Raw genomic sequence first — 22,954 nt, 5'->3', positions numbered from 1 at the left:
TCCTGCTTAACATTTCTTCACTGGGTCTCCTGCCCCGGGCTTCTGAGAGAGGCAGGAGGCGTGCAGTCTGTGCCAGACCAGACCGCTTAGATCTTGCTGTGTGCGTGAACTCCAGCTGTGTTACTTACCTACTTACTGGACCTTTGGCGGGTTACCTAAGCACTCACTGCAGTTTTCTCATCTATCAAAAGGGGATCATAACAGTAGTTCATTTTAGGGTAGTTGGGAATACTATATAAATCTGGATCTTCCTCTCCTCTGTGAACCTTTAAATTTGGAGTACCCCTGGACTCTGGTCCTTTTCTCCATGCTCATTCCCTTAGTCATCTCAGCTGGACTCATGGCTTTAATATCCATATCCTGATAACTCCCAAATGTGCATCTCCAGCTCAGACCTGTCTCCTAAAGCCTGGACTCATATATATTCAGCTGCCTTCTCAACATGGCCACTTGATGGCTAATAGCTATATTAAATTTAATATGTCCAAGGTTGAACTCCTAATTTTTTTCATTCAAACTTCCTCTGCGGAAAGTCCTTTTAATCTCAGTTTCTGGAACTGTCTTTCCAGATGCTCAGGCTCAGTTGCCCTTCACTTTTCTCTTGTTCTCATTCCTCACATCCCATTGACCTGGAAATCCAGCTGGCTCCTCTTTCAAGCTGTAGACAGAATCTGACTCCTCATTCCAACATCTGTGCCTACACCTGGACCAAGCCCCATCATCTCTCACCTAGATTACTCAGCAACCTCCTGACTGGTCTCCTTCCACCCTGGCCTGTCCACAGTCTCTTCTCAGGCCAGCAGATTGATAAGTCAGATGATTTGGCTCCTTTCTCAGAGCCTCCTTTGGCTTCCCATTTCACAACCACTACAAGCCAAAATCTTTACGACAGATTTTAAGATCCTATGTAGTCAAGTCCCCAGCCTCCATTTTGTAACCTCATCTCCTACTTTACCTCTTGCTCATTCTACTCCAGTAGAATCCTTACTCTTCCTGGGACTCCTCAAGCATGCTCTGGTCTTAAGGCCTTTACGCTGCCTATTCCCTTTACTGGAATGCTCTTCCCCCAGATATCCCTATAGCTAACTCCTTCTCCTTCAAGTCTTTGCTCAAATGTCTTTTCTCAATGAGACATACTCTCACTACCCTTTTAAAAACTATAACTTTTCCTCCAGTTCTATGACACTCCTGATCTCCCTTCTGTTTTTTTTCCACTGCACTTATCACCCTCTAACATACTATATACTTTACTTATTGTATTTATTGATTATTGTTTGTCTTCTCCACTAGAATGTAAGCTCCACTAGAGCACGGATTTTTGTTTTATGTTCACTGGTTATGTGCATCCAAACACCAGAACAGTGATGGTACATAGTAGGACTCACTAAATATCTATGGAATAAAGGGACAGTGCATGCCACACAGTGTTTTTATGTGTATATGTGTATATATATATATATGCTCTGTATATATAATTGTTATTATACATTATAATTATGTAACTATAATTACAGTATATATTACTATATATCATTTTATAAGCAATATATACAAACAATTATTAAGTTCACAACCACCTGGCTCCCATATATCTTCCTACTCTAGTCCCCCTGCACTCTTTCTCCAATTCTAACTCAGCTATACTTAATTCTCTCATCTTTAGAGCTTTCCACATGTAATCTTCTCTTTGTCCTTCTACCCTTTTATTTGAGGAATCTACGTTCATCTCTCAGGTTTCAGTTTAGGACTTCCCTGACTCTAGGTCAGCCCCCTCCACCAGCAAACCTTGCCCTCCCCCCCATGTGCTCCTTGCTCATCACACTGCTTTGTAATTACTTGCTTCTCATTTGTCTTCTCAGCTAGCATCTGTGACAACAGACACTATGCCTGTGATGGTAGTCATTGCAGCATCCCCAGCACCCCGCACAGGGCTTGATACATAGGAGGCTCTCAGTAAACATTAATGCAACGAATGAGAAAGGGCCACAGCAGCGATTGCATTTCTGCACCTTTGACACACATTGCTTAGTAACCATGTGCGATTGCACCTTGTGCTGCTTCTTAGGTAATGACAATCGCTAACACTTTTCTAACTCAATGCTCACAACTCTGTGCAGTCGGTACTCTTAGTGCCCTTATTTGAGAACGGAGGAACTTGAAATTTAGGGAAGTTAAGGTACTTTCTCAAGGTCACAGAGCTGGCAAGTGTTGGATTAGGATTAAAATGCAGGCAGTCTGGCACCAGAGCCCCTAAGCTTATATGATGCCACATCATTCAGCCATTTTAGTTTTGGACTTTCTCTTTTGCTTATTTAAAAATTAGTCAACTATCTGTCCTTAGCAAGTATGTCAAAGGACAATCCATACCACCTTTAATATATGTTTATCATGGCCTTCCTTATGGAGGAGTTGCCACTCATGCTTCCTTTCACCGAAGTGAAAACTAAAGCCCGAGCAGGGTGACAGCCTTGTGGTCTAGATCAGCATTAATACCATTAACACCAGTTTGCCATTTTATCGAACACATGTGATGTGCCAGGCACCTTCCCATACCTCATCTTATAGTTTAACTAAAGGTGAACCTTGTCTGACTTCTACTTCATGACTCTCTGGATCACAATGATTTGAATCACTTAAAATGTATTATAAAAGTCATTAGAACTCCAATGCAATTTGCAGAGAGACCTGCCCAACTACCTCATTTTCAGATCTGGGAACTGAGATTCTGAAAGGTTAAGTGCTGTGTCCAAGGTCAAGCAGGTGGTGGTCTAGCTGGGGCTGGAAGAGGCCTCCTGAATCCAAGTCCAGAGCTCTCGATAAGACGCTAAACAGCCAATCACCTTTACTTTCCCCGATGCACATCAATGAAAAGGCAGTGTGTCTCTTTTTAAATGCATTTATCTAATGGAAAGTAGTTATTACTGCTCAAGATTTGTTACCCATGATATGCTATTTGACAAATCGTGCCCTGGAAATCACACTTTTTAGCATCCCCCTCGAGGTACATTCCAGGGTTACGCAGGTGGCAGCAGCAGCCACCCCTTTGTGACTGGATGACTAAGGGCCAGGCGGCCCTCAGATTGTTCACGACAGCCAATCAGGGCTCGGAGCCACAGAACTGCACCAATTGGAGATTACCGAAGCCTCAACAAGGGCCAATTGGGGACTCAAAGCCGAGAAGAATGTGACTGGCGACAGCGATCAATCAGAGGGGGAGAAGCGGATCACTGACGTCCAATCAGAGGCTTTAAGATCTCGGTCGTGGGCGGTGCTGGCGTGAGGCCCACGGGCCAGCCAATCAGCAGGTGAGCGGCCGCCGGCGCGCGTGCGGGGGACGGCCGGGGGGCGGGGTCTGTCTGCGCGTCGGAACGGTGGGTGCTGCGAGGAGCGAGGCTGGGTGAGGAGGGCTGGCGACCCGGGTACAGGTTGGGGGCCGCGCGTGCACGCACCCGGCTGGGGTCTGGGGGTTGGGGACTGGGACGCGCGAGGGGCCGGGCCGGGCGCGCGGGGCAGGTTCAGAGTTAGGGGTTGCCGTGGGATTGACCCTGCGAGATACAGGATGCGGCGGCGAGAGCTGAGGGACCGAGTACCGGGCTGGGGAGGTGGCCCGCTCCGTCCTGCTGGTTGAGGGAGGAGGGGACACTGTTGCCACGGCAACGCACGTGTGCAGTCTGGCGACCTTTTTCATCGCTTGAACCTGCGCACACCTTAAATGCCCCCTCCCCCCGACCACCCCCGCCCTAAATGGCCTCCATCATCTTTTGCTCGCAGGCAGCTGGGCTGGGACCAGCGCAAAAATAACCCACTTTAGCAGCCGCCTCTCCTCCTCCCCAGCCTGGTTACCCACCTCTTCCCCTCCCTCCAGCTGCCTCGTCCGCGGACAGAGGGATTAAGCTTGCCCTGGGGCACTTGGTACGACAGGCCTTTGCGGTTTGACCACCTGGGCCAGTTCGCAGCCAGCTCGTGGAATGGGGTCATTCCCCACAGCTGGGGTCCAGCGCGGGCGCCACATCCTGGGGACAGGCACCGTAGAGATGCTACCGCCTGAGAGACCTTGGGTATCCCCCAGAGAGATTTTTTTAGGGCAGTCAATGCAGAACCTTGTTCATAACAAGTACTCAGAGAATGGGGTCTGACTGACTGAATGAAGACCACAGTGATGGCTTTCCGTCCGTGGACCAGCACTGTCCAATAGATATATAAAGCGAACCAGATATGTAATTTTATGGTTTTCTAGTAACCATATTTTTTAAAAAGGTTAAATTAGGGGCGCCTGGATGGCTCAGTGGGTTAAGCATCTGCCTTCAGCTCAGGTCATGATACCAGGGTCCTGAGATTGAGTCCCACATAGGGCTCCTTGCTTAGCAGGGAGCCTGCTTCTCCCACTGCCTGCGGCTCCCCCGCTTGTGCTCTTTCTCTCTCTGTCAAATAAATAAATAAAATCTTTAAACAAAAACAAACAAGGTTAAATTAATTTTAGTATATTTTATTTAACCTGATATATCAAAATATCAATATTAAGTTAATATTAATTAATCTATTAAATTATTGGTATCTAAAATTCCATTTTTAATACAAGACCTTCAAAGTCTGGTGTGTACTTATACTTACAGCACATCTCAGTTCAGCCCAGACACATTTCAAGTGCTTAATGACGGCATTTAGCTAATGGCTGCCATATGAGACTGGACAACCGTAAGCATTTCTTATGTATGTGTGAGTTGTGGCTAAATACATGAAACTCATCAATATTCTTTTGAAACTCTCATCTGTGTGGGGAGCACTGCAATGAGGCAACAACAAACTGTAAGGCCTGGACTTTTTTCTCAAGGAGCTTCCAGTCCAGTTGAGAAAACAGACATCCAAAAATTAAGTAGAATTTTAAATGGTTATAATTAAGGCAATAGTAAGGATAACCGGGCAGTAGATGATTGGCAAACAGGATGGCTGATAATTATCCTTAGGAATTCTAGGGAGGGATACTTCAGATTCTTACAGTAGAGGAGGACTTGAGTCTGCTCTTGAAGGATGGGTACAGTGTTTTGATTGAGTGGAATTGACCATGCCTTCTTTTATTTTTAGGGTTGAAAATTGGCAGTTCTGAGGCTTTCAGACCAAAGAAGACTTTCCTCTCTCACTGACAATCTCCACCATGATTCATAGCCTCTTCTTGATCAACTCCTCAGGAGATATTTTCCTGGAAAAACATTGGAAAAGTGTGGTCAGCCGTTCTGTTTGTGATTACTTTTTTGAGGCGCAAGAGAGAGCGACTGAGGCAGAAAATGTACCTCCAGTTATCCCTACCCCTCACCACTATCTCTTAAGTGTTTACCGTCACAAGATCTTTTTTGTGGCTGTGATCCAGACAGAGGTCCCACCTCTATTTGTTATTGAGTTCCTTCACCGAGTAGTGGACACATTTCAGGTGCGTGAATGTGAGGAGGCTCGTACATGTAAATTATAAAGTGTCTTTATGGTTCGTTTCCCATTGTATTCAGCTTTAATTAAGGAACTTTTTAAAAAATCAAAACTGACATTGCTCACTTCCTCTCCCATCTGATAAGATTCTTGTTTCTGTTTATTGAATTGGCTGCATCTGAAATGACAAATTGAATACCTTTGAACCTGTTGCATAAGAAAGCCACTCTACTTGGTATGATTGTATACAGTCATTTTAGTTCTGGAAATTGGAATTGCCCTACTTTTTGTTCATAAATCAGAGGAATTTAGTTTTGGGTTTTTGTTTTGTTTTGTTTTAGTGGACTTGATGCTAGCCATTGTCAGCTGCGTTGCTTTGAGTTGCCTCAAAAAGTGATGAGTGTGTAAAGATACGTATATTTTCAAAAGTTAGGAGAAAGCTAAGTAATGCTTGTTTCACTCTCCTTGGCAGGAGTAATTTGTGAACCCAAACTTCATCTTGGGTTTGGGGTGCTTACCACAGCGTGTCAGTGATGAACTCTTGTTGCAAACAAGATTGGAAAATCTTCTGTTCTTGTAAAGAATTTAAGTGACACATTTTACAAGACACGGTTTTCACTTTGAGTTTTTCTTTCAGGAATAGATTTGAAGATCTTGGGGGAGCAGGGTATAGGGGAAGTATAAGTAAGTTATACCAGAATGTCAGCACCATTTATAGCAGAGGATTTTAGGCTGCCCAGACTCTGAATTCAAACAGTGGGATCCTTCCCCCTAAAAGAATTGCTCAAATTCTAACTTACAGTTATTTGCATAACTCAGACAGTAAGTGAGAAGCAAGGGCCCTTTGGTTTAACTTCTGTGTCATGTGAAGTCTGGAATTGGTCATATGAATACAGAAATTGTGGAATTAGAGAAGAGAATGACTCCGATATGACGATGAAATTAAAAAACAAGTCAAAGAGCCCTTTCATTTGCAGTCATGTCTGTATCACATGTCTAGAACAGCATATATTTCATAATTTTTTTCCCACCAATACTTGCTGGTAGCACGATTCTGGGTTTCCAGTTCTCATGTGGCATACCAGTTGCTTCCCACAGTAAAAACTTGGGAATTATAAATCCCAGTATGTGGAGGAACTAGAAGTAGAAGAACCCGGTATTATGACCTCAAACTACTCTTGTTGGGCCTTATTGTGATTTCCACATATGATACTTTACCCCATTCTAAGATTAGCAGTCCCATTGGTGAAACCCAGCATTTGCTTCATACCCCCATAGCAATATTATGTAATTTATTACAAGACAGGAAGTGAGAAAGGTTGCTTAATCTAGTGGAAACCACAAAGGAATTTGGGATAACAGTCAAGTAACTAGTTTGGAAGTCTGGGACTTCAGAGCTTGTCATTTTTGAAGGATTTGTTAAAAGCAAATGGACATACCCTGATTTTAATGTCTTCTCTCTGGCTGCATTATTTTTTTAGTACTGGAATATGATGGAAGAGTTCCAGCTGTAGAATTGCAAATGCTTTTGCTATAGCAATTTGTCATACTTACATTCTTTCCAGTGACTCAGTTCACATTATGTCTGATTTATAAAATCTCGTGAGGTGTCTTATTTATTTTTCAAAAGAAAAGCACTCTTGGGAAGGAAATGTGTTACTTTTTTCCCCCCTTAAATCCTTGTTTTTAAAGAAGAAATCTTGTTTTAGAAACACATTCCTGACTCTTAAGTGTTCTTGGATATTGGAATGTCTCTGATATTTGCCATTATCTGATGTAATTTAGATCACAGCTGTAGTCTGTTCAGTTATGGATGTCATGATTTTAGGAGCATATTGGGAAACTAGAGCATATTCAAAGAAATGGCAAGGTTGTGGAACAATCTAGAAACCATACCACAGCATGAACAGTGGAAGGATCAAACAGTTTGGGTGGGAGAAAAAAAATGGAAGTGAAAGCTTGCAGCTGTCTTCAGATAACTGCGGGGCTGTTATGTAAATTTGTTCTGTAAGGCAGATCTAGGAAGCAAATTTCAGTCTAGCAAAAGAAAGAACTTTCTAATAATCAGAGCTTTCCATGAATAGAATGGGCTTTCTCAAAAGGGTGAATTTCCCTTCAGTGGATGAATTCAACGAGGGTTGTATGACCATCTCAGAGGTCCTGGAAAAGATGTGACTGACGTTGCTAGAAGGGGCATATCAAATGACTACAAGCATTTCTTTCTTTTAATCATCATGCATCACATTTTATAAAGTACTTTTTGTTTACAAAGCACTTTCACACATACTATCATTTAATCAGTCATGCTTAGTTCTTAAAACATCCCTGTGCATCCAGTGGTATTATCCTAATTATACTATTAAAAGAAAAATCAAAACCCGAATTAGCATGACTTTTCTAGTAAGTAACAATAAGGTTACCACCCAGGTCTTCTGATTTGGGATCCAGTATTTTTTCCACAACGTGCATCATTTAGTATCTCAGTCTTTATTAGTAAAAGGACAAAGCCTTAGAATCCTAGCATCTTAGTGTAAAGATGATCCAAAGGGATTTTCTGGTGCGCTAGTTCATCTCCCTCATTTCATTTTATTTCCCTCTCAGTTCGTATTTGCTGCATGAATGTTAAGGAATAGCACAACAGAAAGAGTTAAAAAGATTTTTGGGTCCAATCTGTGTCATATCAAGTATTATTATGTTGCACAGTTCTTTCAAATTCTTGTTCCTAAGCACGTATGATAGTCTAGATTCAGTTTTGTCTAGTTGAAGAAACTAACCCAAAAAAGTTAAATAACTTTCTCTTAATTTATAAAAGAAGTTAGTAATGACACTGGTACTATAAGCCAGTCCAGTGTTCTTTCTGCCTCCGCTTAAGAGAACTGTGGTTATGCTTCATTCCCTTATTGTAGAAGAATATCCCAGAAGCACTGTGTAAACACATGGACAGGCCTAGATCCTTATTCCCTAGGAAGATTCTCTTTATTACAGTCTCTGAATGATATACATTATATATATTGTGTTTTCATCAGGATTATTTTGGAGTCTGTTCAGAGCCTGTGATCAAAGACAATGTGGTTGTGGTTTATGAGGTACTAGAAGAGATGCTTGACAATGGGTTTCCATTGGCTACCGAGTCAAACATCCTCAAAGAACTGATAAAGCCTCCCACTATCCTTCGAACGGTCGTCAACACCATAACAGGTATGGAGAAGGGGGAAACCCACAGAGAGCTGCTGTCCTGGGTGTGGCTTCCTCCCTCGTTGTGCATTGTTTTGAGTGCTTGTCTTTGGGGCTCTCAGATGTCCAGGTGCTTTAATTTTGCTCATTATAGTCTTTAATTATGACCTGAAATATGTCTTTGTTATGTAGAAAATACCCTGATTTCAATGACAGAATAAAGTGTGCTCCTTTAAAAAGAGGGGTTTTTTCTGATTACAGAAGAAACACTTGATTATTATAGGAATGTCAGAGATACAGAAAAGCACAAAGAACTTGAAAATAACTTTTTTTAAAAAAAGATTTTACTTATTTGTCAGCGAGAAAGGGGACACAAGCAGGGGGAAGGGGCAGGCAGAGGGAGAAGCAGGCTCCCCGCTGAGCAGGGAGCCCGATGCGGGGCTCGATCCTGGGACCTTGGGATCACCACCCAAGCGGAAGGCAGACACTTAACTGACAGAGCCACCCAGGCGTCCCAAAAATAACTCTTAATCCTGCCACAGTTTTGACATACTTTTTGTCTTTTCTAGACAGATGAATAATGAATAGATGCATAGAATTTTGAAAAAACAACTCTTGTATATTTTTTTATAACTTTCATCAATATTTTGTGAACATTATCCCCTTATGATACATTTTCTTCTACATGATTTTTAGTGACTTTATAATTTTCTTCCATATGGAATAGACCTTAAGTTATTTATTCAGTCCGTGTTTTTGATGTTTCTGATTTTTTGTTCTTTTAAATAACAAGGAATTAACATTCTTATACTTAAATCTTTGTGTACATGTAGGATGATTTGTTTTCAGTACTAGCAATGGAAGTACTAGATCAAAGGGCGTGCTCATTTTAAGGACTTTAATGCATTGTGCCAAATTGCCCTTCAGAAAATTTATACTTTCAGTAGCAGTTTCTATGCATCCTAGCCAACCCTACTATAATTATTAATTTTTTCAAAACTTTGGCAATTTAATAGTTTAGTCATATCTTTTTTTTTTTTTTTAAAGATTTTACTTACTTATTTGACAGAGAGCGCGAGAGAGCGCGAGCGAGCACACAAGCAGGAGGAGCTGGAGAGGGAGAAGCAGGCTTCCTACTGAGCAGGGAGCCCAGTGCAGGGCTTGATCCTAGGACCCTGGGATCATGACCTGAGCCAAAGGCAGACGCTTAATGAGCCACCCAGGCGCCCCAGTTTAGTCTTATCTTATGTATATCCTCATTTTTTATTAGTAAGGAAGTTAAAACCCTTCGAGTATTCATTGACTATTCTTCCTCTATTGTGAATTACCTAGTTGTGTGTCCTTTGCCCAGTTTTTCTTTTGTTGTTGAAATGTGTTTCTTTTTTCATACTAATTTAAAAGAATTCCTTTCGGGACACTTGGGTGGCTTAGTCGGTTAAGCGTCTGACTCTTGATCTCAGCTCAGGTCTTGATCTCAGGGTTGTGAGTTCAAGTTCCAAGTTGGGCTCCATGCTGGATGTGGAGCCTACTTAAAAAAAAAAAAAAAAAAAGGAAAAAGAATTCCTTTTATTTAAGGACATTAAACTATCATGTATGTTGGAAATACTGGAAATATACATGGTAGTTTGTAGTTCTGTATATTTTTGATCCTGTTACAGATATTTTCTCACAGTCTATGTGACACTTGTCATTTAGCATTGTTTACAGTGTGTTTAGCCGCATTTAATTCTGATTTAATCATATTAATCATTCTGCTTCATTCAGCTTTTATATTTTGGCTCTTGCTTAATATATAAACAAGGGTTTGCATGGCATTTTGGCTCTTGCTTAATATATAAACAAGGGTTGCACGGCATTTGACAAACTGATTGAAAGATAATTTTTAAGAAGTATGAATATGCAAGAATACCTGGGAATATTTTGAAAAAGAATTACAAAGCCGTTGGACAGATTTGTCTTGTCAAATATCAAGCTATATTAAGTTCATATGGTACAGGAGACAAAAACTCATAGATAAGCTCTAAAAGCCAAGACAGTTTTGAAAATAAGTATATATTTTTTATTTTATTTCATTTTTTTTAAAGATTTTATTTATTCATTTGACAGCGAGCACAAGCAAGGGGAGCAGCAGAGGGAGTGCAAGAAGCAGGCTCCCCACTGAGCAGAGAGCCTGATATGGGGCTCGATCCCAGGACCCTGAGATCATGACCTGAGCTGAAGGCAGATGCTTAACTGACCCAGACGCCCCAAAAGTAAATATTTTTTAAAAAGATCGAGAACAGGAGAGAAAATGTGTCCCATTGGATAGATACAAGATACATCATATATATAATTTTTAAAACGTAGTATTGGCCCAGTAATAGACAAATAGATGATTGAGATAAGGTAGAAAGTTCAGAAACAGGGCGCCTGGGTGGCTTAGTTGGTTAAGCGTCTGCCTTCGGCTCAGGTCATGATTCCAGGGTCCTGGGACAGAGTCCCACATTGGGCTCCCTGCTCAGCATCGGGAGTCTGCTTCTCCCTCTCCCTCTGCTGTGCTTTCTCCCCCCTCTGTCAAATAAATAAGTAAAATCTTAAAAAAAAAAAAAGAAAAGAAAAAGAAAGTTCAGAAACAGACCCTTGCTTTTGTAGGAATTTGATATACATAGATCATATATCAAATCAGTGGGCCAGGGGGCCAGGGTAACATATTGTATTAGGACAGTCAGCTTTGATAAGAACAAAATGAAGTCCCTCTACCCATTCTGTACACAAAATAAATTCTAGCAAGGTCAAAGAGTTAAATACAAACCTTATAATAAGAAAACATAGGGGAATGTCTTTTTGATCTCAGAGAAGGGAAGGTCTTCTTTTTTAAAAAGTGTATTTTTTTCTAGTTCTTTTATGGTTTCATTTTGTACTTAATTCTTTAATCCATTTGGAAATTATCTTGGTATACAATGTAAAGTAAGGCTCCATGTTTATTTCTCCAAAATTGTCTACCAGCTTTCCTAGCGCCATTTGTTAAATAACCATTTTCCCTGTTTTAAAATATTTTTGTCATGTACTAAGCCACTGTGGATTCTTTGTTTTTAGGCTTCCTGCCTTATCAAACTGCTTTAATTATTATAGCTTGATAACATGTTTTAATATGTGGTGCCTCTTTTTAAGAAAACACATTGGTTGGGTTTTTCAATATTCTGGGTTCATTTAACTCTTAAACTCTTTGTTAGTGCCTGAATCATTTATGAATACTATGGAGTCATTTTTCTGAATCTCTCTTAAATCTAGAAAAAGGTACCTGAGAGTCATTTTTGAAAAGCTGAACTGTTTTGCAAACATGCTGAATATATGTGTGTGTTTAATGTTTCTTTCTTTAGATTAAAAACATCCAGGTTACAAAAGAAGGAAATAGAATTTAAATTAGTTATAATATTTCAGAATTACAGCATAGAACTTTTGGATTAAAAAATATTTTTGATTCTTGTCGGGGGGGGAAACGGAATTGATTTACAACTCTTATAGACAGGGAAAGACCTAATTTGTATTCTTTTCCTAAGATTCAGTATTAGTAGTAGTAAAATGTGTGCATTTTAATAACTAGCATAAATGTACTTAAGAACCTACCTTGAACTAGAATATTGTTTTTACCCATGAAAATTTTATATTAATATGTAAATCACCATCCCTGCTGAAAGCCAGTACATTATTTAAGCTACAAGCTATTGTGAAATTTGAGAGACAAGTTCAAGTTTCTTTCAAAACCAAAATATGATATCTGTTTCTCAGGTAACTTTTTAACCTTTATTCTGCTCAAAGAAGCAGACCAGATGGCAACAAGTTTTTAGAATAGACTACGTTACCCAGGCAGAAGTTGAAACAACTCTTATCTTTTTTTTTTTTTAATTCTCCAACTGAGTGCATGAATAATAGGAACATAGAAACTTCTAGGGAAGTGTTCTATGATTATTAGATAATTGGTTACATCTAATTATCCAATTGGAATTACAGTCATATTCATTATCTAGGAAGCACCAATGTGGGTGACCAGCTTCCTACTGGACAGCTGTCAGTGGTGCCCTGGCGAAGAACTGGGGTGAAGTACACCAACAATGAGGCCTATTTTGATGTGATCGAAGAGATTGATGCTATCATTGATAAATCAGGTAGGTGCTTTTAATCTGTTTTCAGAACTAGAAAGTAGAAAGAGTCTCCTTCATACAGTGCTTGCTAGTATCAGAATTATCCCCCATTCAAGATTATTCATTTTAATTTCGTGCCTACTTTGTGTCAAGCACTGTGCTAGGTAGTGGGAATAGACTTAAATATTATGATGCAGATGACATGATCATATTTGTAGGGGCCCCTAAAGACTCAACAGAAAACTGTTAGAACTAATAAACAAATTCTGTAAAGTTGCAAGGTATACAATCAACATAAAAAACAGTAGCATTTCTAAATACAAACAATGAACTATGCTAAAAGAAAATTAAGAAAACAGTCCCATTTACAAAAGCACCAAAAAGAATAAAATAGTTAGGAATAAACTTAACCAAACTCATACTCAGAAAATTATAAAACACTGATGAAGGAAATTAAAGAAGACACAAATAAATGGAAAGCCATCCTGTGTTCATGGAGTGGAAGAATTAATATTACTAAAATGTTCAGAGGCACCTGAGTGGTTCAGTCGATTAAGCGTCTGCCTTCAGCTCAGGTCATGATCTCAGGGTCCTGGGATCGAGCCCCACGTCAGGCTCCCTCCTCAGCAGGGAGTCTGCTTCTCCCTCTCCTTTTGCCCCTCTCCCCCCCCGTGCTCATGCTCGCTCTCAAATAAATAAATCTTTTAAAAAAAAGATTCTCTCTCTCTCTCCCTCTGCCCCTCCTTCTCCCTCCCTTTTAAACAAAAATAAAAAAAATTTTTAATTTTTTAAAAAGTCCATATTACCCAAAGCAATCTATAGATTCAGTGTAATCCCCATCAAAATCCCAGTGGCACTCTTTACAGAAATAGAAAAAACAATGCTAAAATTCATATGGAACCACAAAAGACCCCAAATAGCCAAAGCAATCTTGAGCAAGAACAACAAAGCTGGAGACTTCATACTTTCTGATTTCAAAATATATTACAAAGCTACAGTAATCAAAACTATTATACTGGCATAAAAACAGACACATAGGCCAATGAAACAGAATAGAGAGTTCAGAAATAAAACCACGCATTTACAGTCAACTGATCTTTGACAAGAGAACCAAGATTATACCATGGGGAAAGGATAGTCTCTTCATTAAATGATGCTGGGGAAACAGTATCCACATGTGGAAGAATAAAATTGGACTCTTATCTCACACCAAAAAAATACAAAAAACAAAACTCAAAATGGATTAAAGACTTAAATGTAAAATGTGAAATCATAAAACTGCTAGAAGAAGACACAGGGAAAATGCTTCTTGACACTGGTCTGGATAATGGCTTTTTTGGATATGACACCAAAAGCAGAAATAGACAGTTAGGATTGCATCAAACTAAAAAAGTTTCTGCACAAAAAAAACAGTCAACACAGTGAAAAGGCAGCCTGTGGGAGAAGCTCAAGGAGACGGTGTTGAGTGAAAGGAAAGAGAAGTTCAGAATTGTGAAAAAGCATGGGCATTTCAAAGCTGTGCAAAGAAAGGGAAACACAGAAAGCACTGAGGAAGTGGAGCTAGAAAAATAGAAAACTAGGTGAAGTTAGGAGAAAGGAAGGTTTTACAAAGGGAGAAGTGGTCGACAATGACATGCTACAGAGAACTTCTATAGGATAAAGATGAAAAGTGTCCATTTGATTCATTGGTGACCGTAGGGAGAGCAGTTTCTGCTGTGAAGTTTTCTGAACCATTGGTTACGATGGTACCCTGTTTGATCCTGGTACTAGATGGAAAACTTCTTTAAGCTAATAACTGTCTCATTAATCTTTTATTCCCATTGCTTCATCATATGTCTCATATTTGATATGCAGTTGATAAATGTTTAGAAGGATGGACCAATGCATTGGGTAGATGAATTCAATAGATGGACAGAAGGAAGGGAGGGAGGGAGAAGACAAAAGTTGGGGAAGAAAAGAGAAGATTAAGGTGGTAGGGAGGAAATAAGTTGGTTGGGAAAGACAGAAGTGTTGAATAACCTCTTACTGTCTTTTTGGTCTTGTTCCTATCTCAGGTTCCACAATTACTGCCGAGATCCAGGGGGTCATTGATGCCTGCGTCAAGCTGACTGGAATGCCAGACCTTACACTTTCCTTCATGGTAAAATCCTAAACCACAGGTTCAGATCTCGGGATGGCAAATTAATTGCCTCTGGAAAGACAGTGGTGAGAATGGAATGGAACAGTAAGAAATAATTAAGGACAGGGGTGCCTGGGTGGGTAATCAGTTAAGCGTCCGACTCTCGATCTCAGCTGAGGTCTTGATCTCAGGGTCTGAGTTTAAGCCCCACACTGGGTTCCACGCTGGGTGTGGAGCCTACTTAAAAAAAAAAAGAAAGAAAAAATAATTAAGGACAGCCACAAAGCTTGTATCAGGCTTGAATTTTCTGTAAGTAGATACAGAATTTGTGTGTGTGGGTGTGCGCGTGTGCGCGCACGTTTAAATAAAGACAGCATCTGAATGAGTTTCCCAAAAGCAATATGGGTGTTTAATTCCTACTAATTGCTTTTCCTTGCCTGGTGACTACAGAATCCCAGGTTGTTGGATGATGTCAGCTTCCATCCTTGTGTTCGTTTCAAGCGCTGGGAATCTGAGCGTATCCTCTCCTTCATCCCTCCTGATGGAAACTTTCGCCTGCTCTCTTACCATGTCAGTGCACAGAAGTAAGCAGCCCTTATAATTAAGAATAGAATCATATGTGTATATGTGGAAACAGTATCCGTAGTGATTAAGGACTCAGGCTCTAGAGTTACCTGCGTTCACATTCCAGTTTCTGTACTTACTAATCGGGTAACCTCAGGTGAGTTGTTTAACCTTTCTGTGTCTGTTTTCTTATCTGTAAGCGGAAAACAAAAAAATGGGCCTTGTTTGAAGATTAAATAAAACAGTCTAAATAGTGTTTAACACAAAGCTGGTGCTCATTAAGTTTGCTGCTGCTGTTTTTGTTACTGTATCTCTAAACAAGAACACTTTTTTCCTCAAATTGGAATCCGAGTACACCTGTATTCAATCCCCGTGACCCAAAAAAGCATTAAACTATGCTATGAAAAATCATAAAAGGCAGTCATTTTTGGTCTTGAACATTCTCTTTAATATCTCTTCAAAGGACTTGAGAAGCCCTTAGTATAAGGTGTGTAGTAGAAGGAATACAGACCGAAGAGAGCCATGACACCTCAGATCCACCAATACTTCCCTGTGGGGTTTGGAATAAATAACTTAGGAAAATATTTGCGTGCCTGAGAGCAAAGGCTCTGGGCTCAGACTGCCTACATTTAAACCCCATCTTCAGTACTTATGATATATGACCTTGGGCAAGTTACTTAATCTTAGTGAAGTAAAAGGACATCATTATTTATAAAATCAGGACGGGAGCAGTACCTACTTCATACTTATTGGGAGGATTAAACAAGATAATGGAGAAAGAACATCTAGCATAGTACTGGCATACAGGAGTGTTTAATAGATATTAAGCACTATTATTGCTTTGGTATTACTCTGTGATTTCTCTATTTCCTGTTCTGTCCTATCATGACAACCTACCATACGTACCTCATCAGATTTCATGAGGATCAGAGGAAGTCTGGTAAAAGCACTCCCAAGATATTATAAAAGGTCCATGAGGTATGAATAGTACTCTCCCAAATGCAAATAATTATCGGTCACACGTCATAAAGTAAAACACAGAGATATGGTGACTCCTAATTTTTATCTCTAATGCCTTTCTCATAGTAGGCTTAGTATACCCTTTGGTTTTTGTTAATATTATTCAGAGTCATTGGAAGAGTTATTTAGTTCACTAACTAGACAGCGTCTTAGCTTTACAAAAAGAAAAAAATTAAAGATTACTGGGTTTTTTTCCTGTGCCTTTTTTTTTTTTTTTTAATATAAGGAGTAAAGAAGTAGGTAAGGAAGGAAAAGCTGTCAATGGGGCAAAAAAAAAAAAAGTATAAAAGAAGAAAATGTTGCCATTTTTCCAGTATAGTAATGAAATGGGTTTTTTGTCTCTCTTTTCCAGTCTGGTGGCAATTCCAGTGTATGTCAAACATAGCATCAGTTTCCGGGACAGTAGTTCACTTGGACGCTTTGAAATAACAGTGGGACCGAAGCAGACTATGGGGAAGACCATAGAGGGAGTGATTGTCACCAGCCAGATGCCCAAAGGGGTCCTGAATATGAGCCTCACTCCATCTCAGGGGACACATACATTTGACCCAGTTACCAAGGTAGGAGGAGAATAAGCAGGAGGTTTCAAATTGCTGATATTAAATAGAAGTATTTCTGCAGGAGCTCTCCGCATAGACGTTACACCTTGTGGAAAGGGAAGCTTAATCAAAGGGACATCCTTTTTCTCCTTGAGATAATTTATGGGGACAAATAGTTTTCTCTATTGAAAACCACTTTAGAGGCAGCTTGTAATACTGTGAACAGATGCCCTGAGGTTAGAGCTCAACCACCTCAGATGAAGGGTTTCACTGTAACTTCTTTCTTTTTCTTTAAAGATGCTGTCGTGGGATGTAGGAAAAATAAATCCCCAAAAGCTACCAAGTTTGAAGGGGACCATGAGTCTTCAGGCTGGAGCTTCCAAGCCAGATGAGAACCCCACAATTAATCTGCAGTTTAAGATCCAGCAGCTGGCCATTTCTGGTGAGTGACTCACGACTTAGGTGGCTTCATGAGAACAGAAGTGGCTCTCTCCAGTAGGACATAGGTCTCAGAATGCCTTCTGCTGGCTCCCTATTTATGGAGTTTGGTTTCATTACCTGATAGGTAATCTTGAGTAAAATCTTCTCTAGCATTTCTGGGGAAAGTTCATCATCCTTACTTTGAAGTTGGCTGAAGTGATTTGACTGCCAATATATAAGACACAGTTGAGAAGGAAATAGTGTGGGTAGATGGAGTGTTGGCAAGTAGGTGTTGAGTCATACTGGGGTTGTCAGTTTGGGGTCCCAAGGTTTTCAGGATGGGAAGCCTTCTGCGTTCTCAGCTGGTAACTGAGAAGAATAATTTCCCCTCCTTTCCCCCAGATTCAGAAGGACTTTCATATTTGCTTTTATTACCATGTGGAACCCACGTCAGCCCGCTGAGGTCTGCACCTGTCTCAGGCTGGTGATGATGATAGTTACTGCCTACCAGGCATTTACTATGTGCCAGGCACTGTTTTAAGCTCTTTCCATCTATGTTATTATTTAATCCTTAGAACAACTCTATAAGGTAGATAAGAGATGACTTCAGCTTTATATAAAGTTCCTATTTTTCTTTATCAACAGAACTTGTCTAATTTAAGTGGTTAATGTTCACTTCAATTATAAACTCTTTCATCTTAAAACACTTCACAAATTTTAAAGCCTTATACAGTATAAAATGTGTTTTGTTTATTAGTACAGTGAGAATACTTAGGAAGCATTCATCATTAAGTTATATTTTATTTCATTATTCATTAATTTTATTATTTATTCATGTATTCCATCCAATAACTTGAGAAAAACATAGAAGGGTCTTATTCTTTCCTTATCCTCAGATCAGTCTGCATGTAACTTTCTGCCCTTGCCACTTTACAGACAGGTCTTCCAGTAGGATAGCTTTATGTTGGAGCAGTTTTTATTATCGGTGTATGACCAAGAGTCAAAAACCTGTGAGCTTTAGAAAAGTGAAATAAATAAGGGACAATTATTATTTTTCTGGTTCATTGTTACAACTGTCTCTATCCCACTGATCCCCCTGAATTAAAATGGATTTAAACATACATGCTACATGCTCCTTTTTGAATAATGCCTATCTTCCTTCCTTCCAGGACTCAAGGTGAATCGTCTGGATATGTATGGAGAAAAGTACAAACCCTTTAAGGGCATAAAATACATGACCAAAGCTGGAAAGTTCCAAGTTCGAACCTGAAGGGAGAGTTTTGCAAAAAGAATAGTCATGAACGCTTTTTCATTTCTTACTTGTCTAAAAGTAAAAAATACCAGCCTGTCTCCTAGGTCAGTATCCCCTTCTGGACCCACCTGCTCCCTTTTTTCCTTAGCCTTCAGTGCCATGGAGCTAATCAAGGGAGAGAAGGTCGCCAGGGAGAACTGGACAGAACTGAAACACAATCAGCACCAACTCAGTTCTGCGAGAAGAGATGTGTGACGGAGGGTAGAGACACTTGATGCCATATTTGACTATTCTTAACGTGGCTACCATAGAAAAAGACTAGCATTTGTTACTTGCTTGGCTTTAATGATCTAAGCCAACGAACAACTTCTTTTTGTTTTTTAAGGTAGAAAGATTAGAAAGAAGGAAAGAAAGCTTGGAAGAGTATGAATGTTAGTCACAGAAAGGCCAGTTAAGGATCTGATCTATGAGGGAGAAGAAAGGAAACAGTATTGAAGAAGTATGAGGACACAGGCTCAAGTGAAAGGGGCAGGAAAAGTAGTCAAGCCCCACATGAAGGAGGGTTGGAAAGAAAAGAGTGGAGTTGGTTTCTTTCTGATCCCTCTGCTTTGATATCTATCTATCTATCTATATAAAATCATCAGTACTTCTAGAAGTGAACTGGAAACTTCTTAAATTTGAGTCCACTGATGACATGGAAAACCCCAGTAGAATCAGATTTTCCCTTGAAGACTATGACGATATCCGACCAGTTTTCAGATACTAACTACTGTTTGCCTTTAGCACTTGGTCTGTCATCTTCTGTGAGAAGGTGACTTGCCCTCTTCCTGGCGGAGGCTGCCTAAAATGCCCCTTTTCTAACCCAAAACAGTTTACTCACTTTGCATTGCAGAATTCACCAGGCTTTTTCCTGTTACCCAAGGACAATTTCAGAAAAGCCAATCCCATAACCCCAGGGCAGCCAGATTTTGTGTGTCACCATGTTGGAGTGTAGATGACCAACTCCTTCCTCATGAAGTGCATCACAGCTGTAACCCAGTGACTCCTTATTTACACTTGTCAGTGCTGGACTAGTGCTGGAGTCTTTAAAAATTTATATAGAAGACAGGTTTTAAAATTTTTGTTGTAGCTTAAGGAGTGATACTGTGCTCTGCTTAATGCATGGAGAAAAATGAAGACCTCTCCAAACCCTACAATTTTTCTCTAAAGCCCTGTTTCCAAATCCTTCAGCAATTTTGTTTTGCTAGTTTTATCTCCGTACTTCCTGGACTTGTTTTTGCTGCAGAGTAATGTTTCTTTGTGGTTTTCCTCTGGGATAAATTGTGCAGTATACAAACAGGTGTGTTTCATACTCCCATCACTCCAGAATTTGTCCTGAATGACTATGCCCTGCATACATACCTGGCAGGGTAGGGGAACAGCCCTGCCTATGATTCCAGAATACTCGGAATTACTTCTTCTGAGGGCTCTGAAGGATTTTAAGGTTTCCTAGGTCATAGGAAAACAACCAGTCTTGGTCCCTGGATATTTTTAGGTTTGTAAATCCAGCTGTGATATTTCCTCCCAGACAGTTCATCCTAATTTCAAGGGAAGAACTTGAGGAGAAATCAAGTATCTAGGGTATGGGACCTCCAGGCCTTAGCATGTGAAGTAATGTATCACCCTCGTAGCAGACCTCTGGAGCCCAGTGGAGCATCGCGGCGACCACCCAGCAGGGTGTCAGCATAAGAAGTGCAGGCCGTCTTGGTTGAGCTGTTCGATTCCATACGTGTTTAATATGTGTGGAAGTATCTCCTGTGTTTAAATCGTAATAAAGTTTGAGTTTTACCAGTCATCTGTGTCCTAAGTGTCTTGTTACTGGGACTAACAGTAGTGTTATGCCAGGCAGGCCTTGGTAGAAGCACTAAGAAATAAATCAGTTCGGGAGGATCTTACTACTTTTGTCTTTTCAACCAGTAGACCTAACGCCATAGGTATGGTATGATTCTCGTTACCTCTGGAAATAGGGGATGTTGGCATTAATGTCATTTTTAAGGTTGTAAGAACAAAGGTGAAGATCAGTCATTTTTCCCCATTAAAGACCAGCCATTAAAGCTGCCAATGGCTATTCTGGTGCTTTCCCCACGCTCTTGATCTTAGGTTTGTCAGTTTGGGTGTGAAATGGAAGATAAGTCATGGGCAGTCTTTGTAAAAAAAAGTATGGACACTGGTTGTTACCCCATATCCGTACTGATATCCTTTGGTAAATCCCTCGTGGCCATGAAAAGACGTTAGGGCTTTTTCTGTTTACGAACTAGTGTTTGGTATTTATGAATACTCCATCCTACCTGTCTTGGTCGTTAACATGTCTTCCCGCGCTCTGGCTGTTCTGGTTGCGCTGTGGTGTGACCAGGTGCGTTTTATAATACGTGTACTTTCCTCTGTGGCCAGTAGGTGGTGACTCAGGGCTAGCAATGAGATTAATTTTTTTTAATTGTTAGAATTTTAAAAGAATTGAATTTGAAACTCTTAAACTTTCCCCCAAGATTCCGAGTACTGGGGATTGGGTGAGTTTTTGGCTTTTGAAGTTAAATGTGAAACCAAAAATTTATGACATTCTTTTTGATAACCAGACTTCAGATCGGAGCTCTAGGAGGATAGCAGTTTCCATCATCTGAGTTCCTCTAAGTCTTTACCCACTAAAATGTATTGCACAGCTACCTAAGAATCTTTGTCCTTCAGATCTGTTAGCGTCTATTTGCTTTATTAACCAGCTGGGGAGAAGGAACTATTTCATTTCCCCCTTATAACCCTTTCCCTGGCCTGCCTAGTTCCAGACATTTTATCCTAAATGTCCTAACCCACACCGGATAATGATGTGTTGTTCTTTGAATGTATTTCAATGTAATTCAAAGGAATCTGTGGGGCCGGGACTCTGCCTTGCAGCTCGGTCCACGGCCTCTTGTGTCTTCATCCAGTCTGTGGTTGCCGGGACCTCACCCAGAGGAATGTTGGGGCCTGTCACTTGGCGTTTCCATCCTAGGAGGCCTTGCTGCTTCAGTTCATTTCATTCATCCGGGTCTCTGAAGAAAGGCTTGTCATGCAAAGGGGATGGGGCGAAACCCACTGAATTCCTGCCAGAGATGTGCTCGCTGGGAGTCCTGCCTATTGTCCTCGAGCAGTGTTTGTCTAAAATGGCTGAGGGACACTTCTATCTCAAATAAAACCTGCCACTTGCACGGGAAACTTGTGCGGGAGAGGTCTAAGGTGGAGGAATCTGTGGCTTCAGTTTCTGCGATCTGCATCTATTTAACTGCCCCGGGGGCTTGCAGATTTCAGGGAAGTTTGGGTTTTGCTCCCCTCTAACTCAAGCTCGTGGGCTTTAGAGTCTCTTCTGTGAGCTGAAACTATGTACTTTTCTTCTAAGAACCTCTAAACTGAGCAGTTCTCACAGCCTTTCAAGAGAGAGACAACTGCAACCACCTTTTCTCCTCTCCAGGAAACTGCTGCATATATCCAACAGCAAGCCCCCTCAGATTTATTCTTGGATCTGGGGTGGCAGTGATAACAGGAGCTGCAGCTCTAGTTAAGAAAGTAGCCTAGGAGAAGCAGAAAGCCCCATCCTGAAGTAACATACTAGTGTGGACTGGTCTGGGAATTCATGGTTTTTTTAAGTTTTATTTATTTAAATAATCTCTACACCCCTCACGGGGCTCGAACTCACAACCTCGAGATCAAGAGCTGTATGCTCTTCTGACTGAGGCAGCCAGGCGCCCCACGGTCTGGGAGTTAATTCTTTCAGACGAACAGGGAAGGAAAATGGAATGGGAAGAAAATGGCCAATACTAGCTTCTAGGCCGACCAACAGTGGGATGTTGTTATGCTGGCCAGCAAGGTCGTGCTTCTGTTCTTCGTACCCCCTTGCTTCTCCTTTCTACTACCTCACTTGTGGTCCACGGAGTCTGCATACCCAGTCTGCTTTCATTCCATCCCCCTTGGGGTTCTTCTTCCCCGGGGCATGCTCCGTTCATTACTTCTCTTACGCACAAGCCCCAGTGGCTCCCTGTTGCCTCTAGAATTAAGTCCAAAACTCAGTTTGGCATTCAAAGCACCATAATCTAAGTTCCTACCCACACTCTTCATGACCTTCACTTCCGACAACCTGTACAAAATCCTTCCCCATACTCCCACCGCCCTTCTTCCTCTCCAGATCTCTGTATTTCCATGCAGTGACATTCCTGGTCCCAAGGATGCCTTGCCCACACCTCCTCCCCACCAGTCCAGATCTCGCCCAATTTTTGAAAGCCCTACTTCTGTTTTTCCTTAAGATTCCCTCATACTTCCTGCA

At 40.8% G+C, this 22,954-nt stretch overlaps 1 protein-coding gene across 5 annotated transcripts; it reads left to right on the top strand.

Moving 5' to 3' along the window:
• The first annotated feature begins 3,339 nt into the window (after window positions 1-3,339).
• Window positions 3,340-20,479, top strand: AP3M2 (adaptor related protein complex 3 subunit mu 2). Of its 5 annotated transcripts, none has more exons than XM_032413480.1 (9): window positions 3,340-3,397; window positions 5,083-5,425; window positions 8,445-8,616; window positions 12,600-12,737; window positions 14,768-14,853; window positions 15,283-15,416; window positions 16,769-16,976; window positions 17,253-17,397; window positions 18,545-20,479. In XM_032413480.1, the coding sequence occupies exons 2-9, from the start codon at window positions 5,153-5,155 to the stop codon at window positions 18,643-18,645; spliced, it is 1,257 nt and encodes a 418-aa protein (XP_032269371.1). In that variant the 5' UTR covers window positions 3,340-3,397; window positions 5,083-5,152; the 3' UTR covers window positions 18,646-20,479. The 5 variants fall into 5 exon arrangements, with proteins under 5 accessions (XP_032269371.1, XP_032269375.1, XP_032269374.1 ...); XM_032413483.1 differs by having other exon boundaries at window positions 3,353-3,371; XM_032413481.1 differs by having other exon boundaries at window positions 3,367-3,419.
• The last annotated feature ends 2,475 nt before the right edge of the window (window positions 20,480-22,954 follow it).

The sequence above is a fragment of the Phoca vitulina genome, unplaced genomic scaffold (genome assembly GCF_004348235.1).
Source record: "Phoca vitulina isolate PV1807 unplaced genomic scaffold, GSC_HSeal_1.0 scaffold15, whole genome shotgun sequence".
Lineage (NCBI taxonomy): Eukaryota > Metazoa > Chordata > Mammalia > Carnivora > Phocidae > Phoca > Phoca vitulina.
Note: the sequence above shows the minus strand (reverse complement) of the source record. Positions and strands in the feature narration are given on the sequence as shown.